Source organism: Ambystoma mexicanum, chromosome 12, assembly GCF_040938575.1.
Source record: "Ambystoma mexicanum isolate Mex_15411 chromosome 12, UKY_AmexF1_1, whole genome shotgun sequence".
Taxonomy (NCBI): domain Eukaryota; kingdom Metazoa; phylum Chordata; class Amphibia; order Caudata; family Ambystomatidae; genus Ambystoma; species Ambystoma mexicanum.
In genome coordinates, this window is record NC_090936.1 from 435,364,116 (window position 1) to 435,383,513 (window position 19,398).

Genomic DNA, 19,398 nt, shown 5'->3' on the forward strand with positions numbered 1-19,398 from the left:
TTTGCTCGAACTGCCTTTGGTTATTGACCTGCTGCGCATTGGATCCATCTGTGCTAGTTAACATTGCCCCTTCAATGGCATATTTTGACACATTTTTCTGCACTAATTTGGCCTCTTCGCCGTTCCTTGCATCATTGTTCTTGCGATTTTTCTCTTGCAGCAGCCTGCAATAATGCACAATGGTCCGTTGTATTTCTGACCATGGCTTAGCTTTGATTCCTACTAACGTCTTGAGCTACTTCTCCACCTGTTCTGGCAGCCCTTGACATATTTGGTAAAACACGGGTATAGATTTTCCCCAAGATTTACGAGTTTCCAGTACCCATGCCTCTTGAAACATCTGAATGTAAAGCAATGGATCATCTCGTCATTATAGCTCCCATGTCAGAAGTGTCCGGGTATAGCACTCAAATCGCTTTCCATACCGCGGTTCTGCAATTGTTAAACGGCGCTCTGTCATGCGCAGTGTTGACTGTAGTCACACCAGGGTAACCTGCACGTGTCCAAAAATCGTCAGCTCAGTCACCAAGTATGACGATCAAAAGTCCCTTGATATCCCCTATAGCCAATGTATCACCTCCCGTCATCTTTTCTAACTCGTGTATCCATTTCCCAGCGGTTACCTCTACAAAGGTAATCGCCCTAAATGTTTTGTTTTCGGGGGGCCAGTATCTCAAAACGGGAGGCACACTATAAGAAAAATACTGAAGCAAGACAACCGACTACCCCACTCTATGTCTAACCAGGACAGGCGTGGTTATCTACAGGATTGTGACAATTGCTTTCACCTTCAAACTAAATAAGCCAGGTTCATGCAAAACGTATCATACTTTGTAGAAGGGAATGGAACCATCCCACTCATTCAGACACTAACAACATTATTATTCTTCAATAAGTCCACGTCAATTTATTTAGTGTTAAGACCAATTTAGAAAAATTAAAAAAGAGCGAGAACAACAGCATATATACTAATCACAATACATCAAAAAAAGACATGATCTTCTCACTCAATTCTTAAAAACAGTATCCTTTGTATGGGGTTCATTGCCTTAATGAAAACCACTATTTTCACTTCAGCAGTTTACATATACAAGACTATATTGTTTTACAAGTCTATTGTCAAGTGTTGACATGTTTCAGCCTTTTATGGAGATGAAACACTATCCCTAGTGTCTCTACAGCCAATACTTTTTACGGCCTTCTTCAGGACAGACAATTTCTTTCCAGATGATGGGCACCTCTTTCAAATCCCCCGTAACAAGTTAAGCACAATCTAAAAACAAACATATACAAATTTACACAATTATAAAAAGGTAAAGCCTATCTCTTTAGATTGTCTTTAATCAATCTGGTCTCCTACGTCATCCTATTTACAGGACTTTAGATAAGGGCTTCTGCTAGCATTCTTTAAAATCTAGGAACTGGGCGTATACTCTTATCGCGGCCACACTCAAGTCAATATCCTTCCCTTTATATATACACATTACACTCTTAGTCGAATGTTATATTTTATCCCGCCTCCAAAATGTTCCGTCTTTTTACTCACCGTTCGCATGTTTTTCATCTACGGACACTCGGGATCACTGCCTTCATCACCGCCTCTCCATGCTGCTCGTCTGATCCGCTACTCATAGATGTGGAAGGGGATTTTGGGAGAAAGCAAGTGACCCGTCACACCTAACCTGCAGGGTTTTTCAATTAATCTATCCACTATCTACGGGGAGCTTTTCGTTCTATCAGCTGGATGGAAAAGGACGTCTGATATTGCACCCGAAGTTACTTATGTTGACGGTCGATGTGTATCTTTATCTAATCTAACCATCTAACTTTGCTACCACGTGAACTGGATGATCGCAAACAGCCTTTTAAGATGCGTAGCAGTACCCTCGTGATAGATGGGGATGCAGATTCATACTCATGCATCAAATAATTAAGACAACTCAATAGTTTGGCAAAGTGAGTCCGTTTAATGACAAGTTAAAAAAACGGGGAGTACAATGAACATCAGCAATCGTTCGATCTTCTCGCTCCCTTTACTTTTAGAAAAAACACAATATTTATAGCAAAAACTCGTCACAACCTGTGCACGTACTAACGACATTCTACGTGGCAACCTTAAAAACCTAGCATGCAACGTGATTGGTTATAGGAAGGTAACTTAATATAGGTACTATATCTGTATATTAACGGGGAGAAGGGATCACTAAAAGTAAGACGTCCCATTGGTTCTACTCACTATAGGACCCTAGATTACATAGTCCACTATGATTGGGTTGGCATCAACCCCACTCATACTTTTTCACCTACGTCTAGCAGCACGCAAAAAGAACATCCAGATGCAGAGAAGCTCGTCTGCACCCCAGCTTCCCACCAATTATGCTATAATCAATCATCACCTCAGTAGTCATGTGCAAGTTACTTCTTTGTAGTTTGGCCTTGGGTCTGCTCTGTGCTCTGAGAACCTTTAAGGAGTATGGGCATGGCCAGGATCCAAAGCGTAGGTGTGAAAGTCTCACTCTTCCAGCCTGCCTTTGCCACGTGACTGGACACTGTGAAATCAGCTTTTCTCTGTGTCTTTTCATATATTTGATTTAATTCTACCAGTTCTCTGATGTCTGTGGCTTATCTTGCCCTTTCTGAACGGGATTCCTCTGTTCTCGCCTTAATTGTATCCAATGTCGGCTTATTCCAGCCAGATAAGACCTTGGCTTCTTGGCATGGTCATCCTTAGCTGAGACACACTCAATTTGAGGCCTTTTGTAACCTCTGTTCAATTCTGCTCATATGCGTAGTGGACTTGCATTCATACATAAAGTGCTTCTTGAGGTACATACTTGTAAACGTTGACGCTTGCCGCAATCTATTGACTATTAAGCATAAGCTAGATTTGCCTCTTGCAGTTACTTGCATCTGAACACTTATAAACTAAATATCTTCATCATGTATGTGGCATATGTTTCTTCATCTTGAGCCCAAACTGTCACTTATACATGGTATCTCATTTATCTTTCGTCTCTTGTCAGTATTCTTAGGTCATTATATCTTCTATATGTGCGTCAGTCTGATTTCTTATGACGTCACCATTCATCTTCCTTCATTATCTTCTTTGTTTCTTCGGGTATTACATTCAAACAACCGTCACATTGTCTAGGATGTAGATATGGCTTTCTCAATGGATACCTTACTGTCCAGGTTTTCTTAGGTGTCGGTATATTAATAGGTGCTGTTACACTGATAGGTACTGGGCAGAGCCCATGTGCTGCTCTCTGCTGATTTGACTGTTCTTCATACGTCACTGCTGATTTGACTGTTCTTCATACGTCACATACTTTGGTGTGAACTCAATAGGCAATGGGAGGGGGGAAACTGGAGTGGGGGCTATACTTGACACATCCTCTTCATTGCTATGAGAAGGGAAGTAAAGGAGGAGGGTTACCTAAGCATACCCAGAGATTCAGTTTAGTTAGGAAGGTCAGACTATATGAAACTCACCAGAGTATAGACTGGCGCATTGCTGCCGATCCACCAACAAATTAATGTAGAACAGGTCCACCTTTCCCTCCCCATTGTGTACACTCTAACTTCAGTCCTCTGTATCCCCTCTCTCCTTGTCCTTCAAGTGTACCATTAACAGCATATCCTTCTAATTCTAGTTATAATATTGTAGCCCATGAATGTTTCCCTTGTTGTACAGCATTATGTTGCTTCAAAGCTAGGTTTGTGCTATAGACAGAACCCAACACAAACAAACACATACAGACTCTATAAACACTACAAAACACTGACTACTGTGACAATCTCTTGGATGTCGTTACTTCTCCCAGAGGGGTAGCCCCCTCCCATGAGACCAGGGAGGTGAGGTCCCTACCCAATAGTCCCTCTGGGGGTGGTACTCAGTGGGAGGATCTCATGCTGAGTGACCCCCCCCCGACCACTCATGGGAGCAGGGATGACCATACAAGGGGAAAGTAGTATACTCCACTCCAATCCCCCTCACCTACCCCACCCTTGCCTTGCCTTGTAACCCTATGTATATGTGTCATGCAGCCAAAATCATAAGTAATGGGACGACGAAGAATCTAGTCAACCCAAGGGAGAAGTATAGTATACATACTGGGACGAGGAAGGGCCTAGTCTCCCCCATGGAGGACTACAGGACAGGTACTGAGACACGGAGGCAATGAGGAAGCATGAAGAGCACTACTGGAACCACTTGTGAACATTCTAGTGGTTTGTGAATTCCTATTGGCAGTCACATTCAAAACAGAAGAGGGAAAACAGGAGTGAGTTCAGCCCTCCCTGAAGGAGTCGCCATGCAGGTTGGCAGTGTGGCAGAGAGAAGCAAGGTGGATTTGGACGTGGGGTGAGAAGCCGAAAGGTCTCTTGAGGGTCGTAAGTGGAAAGAACCTTATCCCTACTGAAAAGCCATTGACTTATCCGACGAAGGAAGAGGAACTACACGCTCCATATCAGTAGAGCAGCCCAGAGGGAACCCGCAGCTGCGGAGCCGCCGTGGCAGGAACAAAGTCGGCAGAAGACAGGCCAGGACTAAATGAGAGTCCCACGACTGACCGGAGCCCACAAACGCTTCCTGGAAGTAGGCGCCAGCATGGGCAGGCCGGTGGGGACAGAAGAGAGGTTAGTGGTCCAGATAAGCAGGGTGGAGATACCCTGGGAAGAAGGGATGAGAAGATAGTCTGGGAAAAAGACTGCGGGAAAGAAACATGTGAAGCAATACAGGTCTGGGACCCGCACCCACAAGAAGAAAGGTTACTCAGTCATCTCCATAGTCACAGTACCTGGCGGGTTATTGAACTAGGTCTGCCCCACTACCAGCAGAGAATCCTAGGGGTCTGGGACCTACATCCACAAGACTGGAAGTCAAGTCTATGTTGGGGAAAAGTGCACACATCATAGAAAGAAGCCAGGGGGGAAAGAGTCATTCCCCTGGTATTGTGAACTGTGCCAAAACTGTAAAGAGGCCAGGGGAAGGGAGTCATTCCCCCTGGTGTTATGAACTGTGAAAGTAAAAGCCAAGAAAGTGTAAGAACCAAGCTAAGGAATGCCAGGAAAAGGGAGTAATTCCTCTGGCATTGTGAAAACACAGAGCAGGATACCTGGAGAAGGGAGGGAGGAATTCTCCAGGAACCCAATAGTGAAGAAACAACCACGGACAGTAAGGAAAGTTGATGTTCGATCTGGAACTTTACTTAGAGTTTGAACTGAGAACTTTACTGCTTTTTAGCATTACAACTTGGAACTTTGTTTTGTGCCTTGGAAAGGGATTGGGACCTGGGGAAGGGAGTCATTCCATCTGGTAAAGATCCCACCTAACCATTGGAACTGTGAAGCTCAGGGGCAACATGCTCGTCTTGGAAGCAAGACGACACAGAGCAACACAGGTTCGATCCTCGGGTCCACACTTAGCGACCTCTGGGTATTAAGCGTGTTATAAATAACCAATCATATCATATCCATTGTCTAGAAGAAGGGGGCCATCATTCTGGACCAAGAAGATCCACTACCTATTTAGTTTGTTATAACTGTAAGGGACAGGAGTAGGTTTTTGACACAGGATGGTGGACTCTAGGTTTACACAGACATCCTGACCAAATCCTTAGCATTTTACTTGAGGTAGGGAAATCCCTCTTAGAGTTATTTATTTCTGGTATAATAAAGGTTTATGCCAACAACTGACTGTGCTACCTGTGCGTCAGTCTCCCCCTTCTGCACCCTTCCACTACAGCGAATGGATGCACACAAGGGTGGTTTATAGACAAAAGATTGTCCACAAGTCAAAACCTAAAGTCTTGTGCCAGTACGTCATCAAGTCTCAGTTTTTCTCTGCATCTTGATATGTGAATTTTTGCTTTTCTCGTGTGAACAAGAGTATAATACATAAATGAGAACATAGAAACAAAGGAGTGGAAAAGCTATTCACACCCGATAGTGGGCAACTTCAGATCTTTGCAAAAGTCAGCCCTCCAAACGGTACTGCTCCTGCACATTTGTGCCCATTGTGCAGCACATGCAAATCCGATCAAGGTGAATGTTAAGCTGACTTAAAACACAGTTACATCAGCATACAAACTTTCCCAAATATTTTGTAAAATTTTTGGTTTCATTGGTTATTCTTAAAACAACAGATGTGGGAGACAACATACATAACTGTTTCCCAAATCACTTCAGGTCTCCATTGCACAGCAGGCTGCAGGATATTTGTTGCTTGCATGCATTTACCGTATCTGCACCCTCCACACATCCACTTGATTGTAACTTACCAACATTCTGCTGCGTGACAGAATGGGACCATCCATTGTATCCAAATAGCTCATTCGCCAAGCTGATGACCCTGTGACCTTCAATGTAGCAGACCTAAGCCCGGGAGATAAAGAGGCAAATCACAGCATTTTAAATGTGGACTTTGTTCCATCATACAGCATTCTCATTGGGGACTGCATAATTGTCCAGTGTACAAGTAGGAGCACCAACCAATAAATTGGGCGTTACTCTGGGTCTGCCATGGACATCTGGAATGCCTAGAATATCTGCGTGATAACTTCATTGCTTCTGGTCCTACTTTTCGTAGTCCCATTACTTACTTTATGAAGGCGTCCCACCTTGCCGACAGCCTTAACTACTACAAATTCAAACACTTAATCCTTATTGCCTAACCCTCCCTGCACCCAAAAGTGGCAGTCCCCCATCCCATTTCCAGAAATACCAAAATATAGGATGCGACTCAGCACCAGTAAGTAATCCAGACATTACCTCCATGGCCCTCTTCCTCGCCCCAGTATTTACTTTATGAAGTATGCGAACCATCATCACACAAAGGGGCACAAAGATCACATGGGCTACAGAATTGGGTACACACCAAACCTCCCTTTAATTCTGGGAACAGATCAATAAGAAACAACACTCTGAACTGAGTGGGGAAAATACTGAACTTCCTATCCATAAATCTATAACCGAGGGGGAACCATGTAGCTGTTTTACAGATGTTCACAACAGATGCTCAGTTAGCCTCCACCCAAGAGGCCACCATCCCCCTGGTGGACCTACCCATAACCCCGGGGAACACAGAAACCCGCTAAAGAAATAGGCCAAAGTGATTGTTTCCTTGAGCAAGCAGCTGATCATAGGGGATGAAGCCTTCCTTCATCTATCTAAGGCCCCAAACGTAATAGACTGTGCATGGGCCGAAATTCAACAGTCCTCTCCAAGTAGGCAAGTACACTCCTAACATCCAGATGAGCCAGGGCACTGGCTCCATCTACAGGTAAATCCAAGGGAAGGGATTCATTTCTTCTGACAAATAAAAAGGAGTTAACACCTTCGGGCAGAAGGCAGGGTCACTGCCGTAATGTGATGGAATTCGGAGATCACTAGGTAAGGAAGGGAGCAGATAGGAGCCTCCAGTTCCCAAATGCACCTAGACGACATAACCACTAAAAAGGAAGCCTTGAGTGCAAGAAAGCTCAATTCATCAGAATTTAGGGCTTGAAAGGGGGATCCTGGGAGGCCTAGAGCACCAGAAAGAGATCCTTGATCGGGTGAGGGAGCCCTCACCTTAGGGCGTGAAAACCAAATCCTTTTCAGAAGTGGGCTATATTGGGAGCAGCAAGACCTCCTCCACTCTTTCCTAAAGGCATTAATCGCCACAAATTGTGCCAAGAGGGAAGAATGCATTTACCCTAGATCAAAGCTCTCCTGCAGAAATTGTGAAAGAGCCCCTAACTCTCATTCCCGCGGGAGAACACCTTGTCCTCTACACCATGAGACAAAGGAAGCCCAATACCAGGCATATGATGCTAGGGTGGGAGGGGTGACAAAATCTTCTATGGGAAAAGAAGCCCTGCCCTTAGGACCCGGCCCTTGCAAGCCTTCCCATTCAATAGCCAAGCCCCCATAACCTGAAAATGAACTGGAGGGAGAAGGATGGGTGGAGAGCTTGCATCTGAACCCAGTGTGCAAACCACCCCCCTCCAGGCCCACCAAACCCACCAGAGCCTTGTTTGCCCTGATCCTTAGCAGAACTACTCTTTGCAGTATGGAGATCAGAGAGGGGTCAAGTAAGGCAAAGACTTACACCCTCAGACACTGAAATGCCCAGGCATCCACCCACCCTTCAAGACCCCTGCTCCAGGAACCTTAAGCAAAATAAAGACAGAAAGTGTTAGGACATTGCAGCCCTTCCCAGCATACTATGTGTGAGAAACCCGAGGGTATTCTCACTCCTACTCCCCTTGGATCCTCTACGCAGGTGACCAGGGAAAGGCCATCACTTCTGGATCCTGACCCAGGGTGTGGAGAAGCCAGGGAGGATCACCTGGGTGGAGGGTCCTTGAGGATTGGGAGTGGGATGCCCTTGGGCGAGACATGATATCCCCCTTTTCCGATTGACAGTCAACCTAACCCTACCCCAACTTTCATAAACTGTTACAAGCCCGTTCCCCTCCTTATTCCACATACAACACCAAACAGTACTGAGACGAAGAAGAGGCAACTAAGAGTGATGAAGGTTACCCCTCTTCACCACTTAGGTACTGGGACAAGGAAGCTGCATCCCGAACACTGCGAAGGTAAGGCATGTCTGCCTAACTATGGTCAGCAAGGTCCAATTGACAAGGCACAGCTGCAGCCTGTTAAAAGGCTGCAGGTATATAAAATGAGAGGCAATGGACAGAGAGAGAGAGAGGAGAAAATCGCAAAGAAGCAGCAGGGAGGCCGGCGTGGCAGAGGCCAGCAGGAGACCCACTCTTTGTGGGAGCAGCCTTGGTGGGACTGGATGTCAAACAAGGCCGCCGGAAGACCACGACCACAGAGGACACCGCCTGCATCCGTGAGAAAGCCGAAGGGCGAGCAGGGTTCGCATTGGTGGTGTTACCCACCTCAGAAGCAGAGCAGATATAGCTGCAGAAGCCGCAGATGACTGGCGAGTGTCAGAGGGACACGCAGACACCGGGGAGCTCCGAAACAGACCGCAGGCAAGTGCCTGTCCATATACCGAATACCGAACTATATGAAACATTTGCCTTGAAATAAAACAAATATCTATTGAACACTGCATTGCAGGGTAACTGCCCATTGAAGTAACTGAGCACATTGAATAGCGAACTTCAAAACGCTTTAACTTTGAGATAAAAGCAAGTGTGCCGTAAAACTCTAATTGAATTAAGCAACATAGGAACACTTTTGAACTCTGAAATGAAACCCAAATCATAGTAAACATATGTTGTACAACAAGTCGTATTTACCCTTATAGTTGAGTACATTAAAGGCTCAAGAAACCATGAACAATGAACTTTAATGAGTGAATGCAGTGTGGCAAGGGAACAACTTGGCGAAGGGTTTGTGATACATGGTGGCAGGGCCACGAGGCAACCAAGGAGAAGCCAAAAGAATGTAAGATTGCATCATAAAGACAGGAAGCCAGTACAGAAAAGTCAAGTGAAAATAACTTGGTGCACAGGGGCCAGTGCCAAGGAACGTGTGTCTGGGGCTGAGGAGTCCAGCACTGTGGTTGCACCACCTGTGGTGGGTGGACCATGTGGTCTGACAACTGCACCTTGACCAGAGGACCATGAATGGTGAAAGGTAAAGTCCCCTTGAAACAAGCCCAATGAGAGATCAGGGATCCTGGTTGCGCGACCTGTGATGGGTGGAATGTGTGGTCTGACAACTGCACCTAGACTGGAGGTTCATGAATGGTGAAGCCTAAGGACACCACGAAACAAGCTCAAAAAAACCACTGCAACACTTAAGACTAAGGCAAGTGAAGTCTTGGGGAAGGGAATCCTCAGACTTGAGAAAGTGTACTTGCTCTCCTGGGAACAGAGTCCTAAAACCCTTTTTGTTTTGGATTGTGCAACCTAAAACCTGGGGAAGGGAACCCCAAGGATTGGTCATGAACTATATTGCCTTGAACTGGAGAAGGTAACCTTCCAGACTTTTATTTCATGGAACTTTCTAATGCTTGGGGAAGGGGAGCTGAAAGAAAGCTATAAGATGGAAGAATCTCAGAACTTTCAGTGGAACACTGTTTCTTTTGAGTATGATATCTCTACACATTGGTTTATTATAGTTGAGGGCAAGGATAGGTTTTGGACACTGACAGACTTTTAAGTTGAACTGTTTGACACAGACTTTCCTTAGTTTCGTTCAGGTAGGGAAAACCCACCTTGGCATAGGGCAAGTTAGGCCTTCAACCATCCTGACATTTCAGTTAAATACCTTTTGTTTAAACTTGAAGTCTGTTGTCTGTGTCATACTTTATGATGCGTTCACATTTGTTCACCTCTTTCCTTGGTTCCTGGGGTGAGCAAACTGAGGTCCAGTTCCACATAGCCCCGGCTCCATGGACACGTTGACAAGGACGCAGCTTCCATTTCAGTGACGTTCTCACCAACGTCTGTGGAACAGGGAGGACGTCGGTCACACAGGAGGGTTCTTTTATTTATCAAATTATATTGCGCACCCGGTACCTAAAGGCTTAAGGTCGCAGACATAAAACAGGAGAGCATAACATGAAACGTAACTCCTCAGCAGTATCGGGTTGATCGTTGGCCACCAGTATTTAAGAAAAAAGAAAGGTCTTTAATTTCTTCTTGAAATCTACTGTCGAGACAGTGCTTCTCAGGGCGGGAGCTCTAGCATTCCAAGCGAGGGGGGCCGCAATGGAAAAGGATCCAATGTGTGCTTTGTTGGTCTTGCAACGCAGCGTCTTCAACAGATTCGTATTAGCTGATCTTAAAGTACAGGTTCTAGATTCCCTGACAATATCTTCCATTAAGTAGGATGCCATGTGTCCACTCATACATTTAAGAGTGATGAGCAGGATCCTGAAGCGGACCCATGCCTGTAAAGGTAGCCAATGCAAGCTTCTTCGTGCCTCTGACACATGATCTCTGCGCTGGAGTCCTTTAATAACCCTCACAGCCCCATTCTGAACCACCCCTGAAGACAACGGGAATCTGTCGTTGTGATGCCTGTCAACAGTCTACCACAATAGTCCAGTTTGGAGCAGATGATAGCTCATGCCAGCGTCTCTGTGTTTTTTTCAGAAATAAGGGCGAAGGTGTCGTATCAATTTAATGGAATAGGACGACGAGGAGACCAGACTGCTCACCTGAGCTTTCATACAGAGGTTCTTATCTAGGATGACGCCTAATGTCTTGACCTTGCTCTTTACCTCGATGACACAATTATCTACACAATAATTCTTGTACATAGGGCCTAACTTTTCCAATTTAATATCAGAGTCTACGAGCATGAGTTCCGTTTTGGCACTATGAAGTGCCAGGCCATTCGCCACCATCCACTTTTGGATTTTCAAATAAACTTGATTAATGAAAGACTCATCATCGCAATGTAGTCCTGTAATAGGGATAACACATTGCGTGTCGTTGGTGTAATTGGCAAAAACGATCCCTTCTTTTTCTAACATAGAAAAGAATGGAAACATAAAAATATTGTAAAAACAAGGGGATACACAGGCTCTTTGAGGAACCCCAAATAATAAATGAACTGGATTAGCCTCTGCCGAATCACTTGCCACCCTAACCTGCCTACCACTTAGAAAGGAAGAAATCCATTGGACGGCTTGAGGCGAGAAACTGGCGATTGCACTCAACTTGGTGGAAGAATAGAATGGTCCACCAGGTGAAAGCCGCTGAAAGATCCAAGATCGGTAAGGCAGTATGACCTTTATCCATGCCTTGATGTAGATGGTATTTTAAGGCCAAGAGCGCGGTCTCTGTCCCATGGTGTTAACGGAAACCTGATTGAAACCTATGTAGGATCAGATTATGGTTACGAAAAAGCGAGATCTGATTATATGCTACTCTATCCAAAATGTTCAAGAGAAACAGTGTTGGTTATCGGTCTATAGTTTGAGGGTGTAGGGGGCAAAGGTTAGATTTTTTTAGTAGAGGCGTAATCCATGCATTTTTTATGTCATCGGGAATGCTCTGTTGACTAAAAGAGGCCTTCACAAATGTTGTGAGAGCAGGGATTAAGATGGGAGCACATTCCTTAATAATAATAGACAAGCAGGGATCATCCCTGTATCTCGTACTTTATAATTGGGCAATCATTTTTGCAAGTTCCACTTCTGATATGGGAGAGAAATTAAAAGTCTTCATCTCCCTATCCTTGGTTGCTTGCAAGAGGGCATTGATCTCTAGAGCCCGTTTATCAAAAGATAGTTTTTTTCTCTTCAATAGTTTTTTTCTCTTTAATAGAGTTTAATTTTTTCTAATTTGCTGAACATAGCCTCCCGAATATTTGAGCACCAAAGATTGTTTTTTGTAACCAAATCTTGGGCAGGACTCTGCATGTTTTTGCTCTTTTAGAATCTTAAGGAGTTCCTTTGTGTCTGACGTGGCGTTATTCATTCTGTCATTCAGGGATTCTTTTTGCTATCAACATAGCCGATTTAAAAACGCCAACGGCTTTTTTTATAAGCTTCTAGACTAGATGGGTCCCGACATTGTCGCTAAGCATAGAACAATTTAATTTTGCTGGACTTTAGCTCTGTGAGATGGTCATTGAACTATGCATTGCTTGTCCGTTTGGATTGAAATTTAACCTTTGCAGGATCTAACCTTTCTGTAACTGTGTTGAATGAGTTAGCAAAAGTTCTGGTTATTAACTCCAGACTTCCTATGTTGCTAAACTCAGCGTCCAAAGATAGGGCCCACAAATTCAAGTTTTCTAATCTCAATTTCTTATGACTCCTGATCAGTTGAGAGACTCTGGGCTCTTTCAATCTTTTTGTGAAATAATCCATATGAGTCTGAAGAAATATACAGAAATGATCAGACCAAGGGCAAAGATGGATTTCCCTATCAGACAGTGTCAGATTATGGTTAGAGAACCAATTGTAAGTGTGTCCCTTGACATGTGTGGGCTCTCTGATGAAATGGACAAAGCCCAAAGAGTCTAATGTGGTCTCCAACAATCCTGCATTGGTATCCACATCACTGCCTAACCAAAGATTGAAATCACCCAACAATAACAATGTGGTACAGGGTTTAAGGAAGGACAATACATATTATAGAGCAATAATATGTTAAGTGTGGTTTCGGCACTAATGCCCACTTTGACCAAAACGGATTCCACTCCTGGAATAGAGTCCACATTAGATTTGTTTTCCCAGGTTCTGAGTTCTGATTTAATAATAAGGCCACTCCCCTCCCATGTCCTCTCTTCTATTCTGCCATACCATGCAATACCCTTCTGGGACTGCTAATGCCAGCATAGGACCGGCAGCCTCATCACTCCATGTCTCTGTGATAGCACAGATATCCAGATTGTGTTCCTCAATGAGAGTGGACACTTCCGTAGCATGTTTGAGCAGTGACCTTGTGTTGAGCAACATAAATTTCAACCTACAAGATGAGGATCTAACTGACTTATTATCTTCTTGTAAGCTCTGGGCTCGATTAATCTTAGGATTCCTGGGACTATTGGGCGACTTAAATTGTAAATTTGTATTTGTATTTGTTTTATTTGTAGTGCGCACCTTGCCCCGGGGCATCTGGGCGCATGTTTAAAAAGGCAGTTACAAGTTACAGAAATATAAACAATATACATTTTTACACATTTACATAAAGTTCAGAACATCGTATAGTGAGGCACGGACTGAATCGAAGTATACATTATAAACCATCTATAAACAGTGAGCAGTCTGTAAGGTGATAAACAGCTGTAAAAGGAATATATAGAGGAGGCTAGGGCATCCCGTTCATGTAGCCACAGTTTGGTTTTAGCTTTGAAAGAGTGGATATATGGAGCATTTCTAAGAGCATTGAGTAGGGTGTTCCACAGCTTAGCAGCAAGAACTGGGAAGCTTGAGCCTCCGGCTATCTGTAGCTTGAAACTGGGAATAGTCAGTGTGTGAGCCTGAGCAGATCTCAGGGGTCTGGTTGCTGTATGTTGTGTAAAGCGCGTGGATAGATAGGCAGGGGCTGCGTTGTTCAGGGCCTTGTGGGTTAGAACGAGTGCTTTGAGGATATGCGATGAGTGATAGGTACCCAATGCAAGTTGCGTCTAGTGTTGGAGATGTGCGAATGCCTGGGTACGTTGAGAGCTGCCTTTATGGTGTTATTCTGCGTGACCTGGAGTATGTATAATTTTGTCTGGAGGGGAAGATGACTGTGGCAAGAAGTTAGGCGTTTGTTTGGATTTAAACCTTTCAGCACATCCCATCTCCTCGTGGTTCTTGAAAGATACCTCACAGGGAAGTGGTGGTGCTGAGGGACTGGAAGCACACATTTTGTGTATTAGGTGCTCGTTTTGCCAGCCTGTATGGTACCAGTGGGGCTACTACTACAATGTTATCCTCCATCCGGTCCTTGTATACAGACTCTGCTGTTGGCGCAATATGACTTATCGGTAACAAGTTTAAAGAATGAGGTTTCAAAGTGGACTCCTCACCCATAGAATTACGTTTTGGAGATTGGGGAGGGCATCTTGCATCAATTCTCTCCCTGGCCTTCGGAATCGCCTGTAGGACTTCGAGAATTCCCATAATAGGCAGAGAATGACTTTCCAAGCAAGAGTGCTGGGCCTTCCCCCTGAATCCTGTAACAAACCGGAACAAACCGGCTCCTATGCACCTGACGTGATGATAATTACTGCCTGGAACTACAGATAAACCTTGGAACTGTAGTTCTCAAGTGTTGGATAGCCCGTGAGCTGTCGTGGCACTTAGAATCCTGGAGTAAACTAGAACAACTGCTGACTGGGAACACAGCATTCTAGAAATACAAATTAGGTACAGTGTTTCAAATTAAAACTTCCTCCTAAAAACACAAGTTAAAATTTAATAAAATCACACCCAAGCAGCACGAACAATTCTACACAATTAAAATGTTCTAAAAGCTTACTTCAAAGCCTTCGTCAGCATGGAGGATGCTGGTGGCGCTGTACCACACTACAGATGGAGATCATCCGGCACCAAAACATTCTTGCAACGGTCCTCTTAACCAAGGACTAGCTGCCATGCCAGAGATTCTTCCCTTTTTGAAGCCTTGTAGGTATTTCCTTTTGCTGTTTTTATTGTTATATTCACTTGGTTTCATTCCAGCTTACCCTGTGGTCAGTGATACCTACTACGCCACAATTTGGTCTCAGGCGAGTCCTCATGTGCTACAGGTAAAGGGCATTCTGTTTTATGTTTCAGAGACGGAATTTGGGGGGGGGGACTCATAAATCCTGGTCTTTCTCTTTCCTACAGCTTGGGGACTCGTATCCATAGAGGTGTGTGTACAGTAGCGCTCCTGCCTTCTGTTAACTACCCTTGTTTGGGCTAGATCCTGGAGAGAATGGAGTGTGCCTCATCCTGGTTCCTGAGAGTATTGCCTCGTCAGGCGCCATCTCTGAGGGAAGGGCATCATTGGCTGATTAAAACATAACACCCTAGTAAAACCACTACTGGCAAGAGAAAGCAAAGCCCCTCTCAATAGCCTCCATTCTGTTGAAGATGAGAAAGAACAACTCAGGGCATCTGCAAGACAGTTTTCTATTCCTAGCACATGCACCACCCTGATAGAGAGGAGATTGGCTTCCACCCAAGCCGCCAGGGAAAAGGCGATTGTGTTCAGTGTGCTGGCCCTGATTATTTCCTGGCGATAGATATAGGACAAGTTCGAAGTACTATCTGTCCTGATGAAAATCCTGCAGTCTTCAACATCTGTCCTTAAGAGGCCATTCTCACTGCATCCAAATCCCTGCAGTTCGAGGAGAGACCTCAACCACCATGTCCAGAGTCCCTGAGGGTCTGCCAGTTCAACACTGCTCTCTCGTGATGTTCTCCTTTATAAGCCATCATCCCAACTGATTGGCCAGGCAAGGAGACATATAAACTAGCGTTTCATAATTCCTAGACTGAGGAGCCCAGTGTCTGTGCAGGTTAAAGAGAAGGGGCCAAAGATATAACCAGGCCCACCGAGTTACAAAGACTGGCAGCCATCAGACCCTGCAAACTCAAACAAAATTGGGCTTTGGCCAGAGGAAGTTGACATTTTCAAAACTCCCTTCTAAAGAGAGAAGACCCTGTCCTCTGGTTGGTGGTCCTAGCCAGCGTTTGCGGAAGACCTGTCCCTTTCTCGTGCAGTTTTCCGACCAACTGGGTCAACACCTTGGTGAAGACAGGAGGAGCATAGCCCTAAGGGAAAAACCCTTAAATTAAAATAATCTTGGTCAACCGTGAACCTCATATTGCCAGGACGAGGGGTGCATAGGGATGGGAGGTTCGGTATCAAGGAGATCCACCTGGGCAAACCACTTCCCCTTTGAGAGGAGGGGAGTATATTGCAATTTTTCAGAAAATCTTTATCACCCAAAGACTGTCATCGCCAAACGACTTGGAACCCAGAAAGGGGAGATGTAGGGCCACAGATTTTCCTGTTTTCTCAGTGTTCCAATGTGGAGCATAAATATGTTTCCTGGCCGCAATCATGGTCCCTATGGGCAAAGAAGCTGCCCTAATCTGGTCGTATGCCAGGTTAGACAGAAATTCAGTGTTTAGATGCGTGAACACAATCAAGTCTGAACAATCAGCATCTCCTCCATTCTATTGTAAAGTGCCTGAAAATCTTTTAACAGGGATTTGGCAGTACATGAGGCGGACGTCCCAGTATGCAACGCTAGGTGGGCACCTCGTATGGTTTTTTCAGAGCAGAATCCACCTTCCAGTCTGTTGAATCTCTTATCGTCACCTCTTCGGAGGACATAGATGATCTGCCTGTTAAGTATGCCAGTGAAGAGGTAAATTAGCGTCCTTCAACAGTGTGTACAGCTTCTTCATAATCTGGTGGCGGTCAACCTTTATTCTATGTCAAGCCCGAAGGCGAGCATTATGCTTCAACTTCTTTATCACTACTCTTCAGCAGTTTCAACAAAATAACAGAAAAGGACTACTCATGTACTCATTTTTTTTTTATGAACTTCATTTCCCTCTGCTTTCCGTACTGCTTTAGTCCTTGGTAATCCCTGCTCTGTCTACATGTCGCTTCCTGTCCTTCACTCCTCCTCTTCTTTGACTGCTCGTCAGCAAGATGAGTACACCTTTCACCTCAAAGCGCTGTAACATGACTATTATGCATGTTTTATGTATCAATATAGGACTGCAGCGCTAAGTTGATAAAGATAAGTTGAGGAAAAAAGAACATAGTGCGTTCATTAAGGTTCCCTCACAGAGGCAATGGTCGCCGACTCGACAGACGCCAGCGTGGGGCAAGCAGCAGATATAGGAACATCCCACAGAGGCCGCACGGCGGCACAGAAAGCAAGCGAGCTACAGAGGAGAAACGGGGCCTGTGTCACATTTCTAACACAGCCGGGGGCTCATTTCTCTGTCCGCGAGCAGAGAAGAGCACATCGGCCCCCTCCCTCGCGAGGGCAGGGCCTAATTGAAAGCGCGTTGCACAAGTGATGCAGTGATCGAGTCTCATACAGAGAGAAATACTGTGCGAACTTGGGCGTGGCAGTGAAAAGATTGCCAATCAGTATGGTGAAAGACGTGTGCGAACGGCAGTATAAGGAAGGAATAACAGTTATACGTAGAGGGGCAATCCTGTATATCTTTCTCGATAGTTATACATGTATCTATTCTAACTATTGCATTTATTAACTTAAAAATAAGATTCTGTAACTTCTGGTGCAAGGGGGTATTGTCTCCTGGCCATAGGAGACCAATTTGAACAAAACCCCATGCAACCTGTTGTTGCCAACAGGCAACCCACTCTAGTGAGGTCCAATGACCTCACTAGAGTGGGTTGCTTTAATGTGCACAATAATTCATATACATTGCTTGGTGTATCAACAAAAAGGAAGCATTGTCGATTGTCACAATCACACAATTCACCTTTTGCATCAAAAAACTCACATTTCAAACAAAATTGCAAACAAAGTCTTAAAATGTGTGGTTAAATTTCACCTTCAAAAATTACATTGATATTCATACTAAAGCAAAGTTTTCACAAGATAAAGTTATTGCAGCTCTGGTGTACATTACTAAGTGTACATTTTGTTATAAGACCAGATTCTTTCCCCTTAATCCAGTAGTGGAACCATAAAACGTCTTAATCTAGTTCAAACATTCAACAATTAGCCGACGCGTTTCGGATATCTCATCTATCATCAGGGCATGTATTTAAACTTGAAACTAATAGATTATTCACATTATTCTGTGTATCTGAAATTCATTATGAAAATACCATGTTTTAGTATTGGTGTACTAACATTCACCTTTTTAGACTCCTAAAGAGAGTCCAAAACTGATTAACATTAGATGGTGTTGATAAAAAAATAACTAGTAGTTTCAGTCCTTCTGTTACCCTATCTCTTCTTAACTTGAACCGTTCAATAATCTACATAAAATAATAACATACATCACTATCATATCAAATATAAGGTCTTATTCTGTTGGTTAAACGTGAAACTAGGCTTCATAATTTACCTGGGTATAGGTACCACAGGTATCCTACGGCAGGAGCCAGCCAAAACGAATACCCGCACACACGTCAGGAGCCGCTCACGAGTACACACACACATATATATATATATATATATGGGATACATTAGCCACAGTAATCGTATTTCTGAGGCTTGTATCTGCTTAGATTCACATGCTGTGCATAGGCCGAAATCTAGTGGAAGCTGCAGAGTATTAGTTTGTTTTTTGAAAATTCGAAAAGGGGCGTCGAAGAAGGGCATGCCAGTAATACTATCCCTAGTGTGACGTCCTGTACCCATGATCCCTCACGCGTGTAGGACCCTCAGATTGTATTTTTTCTGACATGAGGTAGCATGAGGAGTAGCGTGAGAACAGAGTATCCAAGCATATAAGACTACAAGCATCCATGCGCCTTCTCTCAGAGGGGAGGAAGGGCGGGCGCATGTGAATCTAAGCAGATACAAGCATCAGAAATACGATTACGGTGAGTAATGTATGCCTTCTGAGGCTTGTGGAATCTGCTTAGATCACATGCTGTGCATAGATTAGCGAGCAGTGTTAGAAGAAGAAGGAGGAGGAGGAGGAGGAGGAGGTGGGATATGAGAAGGGTCATCAGCGAACAAATGTCTTAGAACCGCTTGTCCAACTTGAGTGTCTTGGAATGAGTCAATGCAGTAGTGCTGAGTAAAGGTGTGAATAGAGCTCCATGTAGCTGCTTTGCAAATGCTATCAAGGGGTACATTTGCAATGAAAGCCAGAGTGGCTCCAGTACCTCTTGTAGAGTAAGCCCTTGGCTTAAAAGGCAGTGTTTTTATCTGAAAGGGAATAGCACAGTTGGATACATCTGACTATCCACCTAGAGATGGCATTCTTAGAGACACAATCTCCTTCTCTGCCTGGAGCTATGGAGGCGAACAGCTGATCTGTTTTCC

The 19,398-nt window shown here is 44.4% G+C and overlaps 1 protein-coding gene across 3 annotated transcripts in view; it reads right to left on the reverse strand.

The window, feature by feature from the left end:
- RAD52 (RAD52 homolog, DNA repair protein) overlaps positions 1 to 19,398 on the reverse strand; it is a 632,693-nt gene that overhangs the window by 311,358 nt on the left and 301,937 nt on the right. For all 3 annotated transcript variants that reach the window (XM_069628612.1, XM_069628610.1, XM_069628611.1), the window contains exon 4: positions 6,282 to 6,375. In XM_069628612.1, coding sequence (XP_069484713.1) covers positions 6,282 to 6,375 — 94 coding nt within the window. The remainder of the gene's footprint in view (positions 1 to 6,281; positions 6,376 to 19,398) is intronic.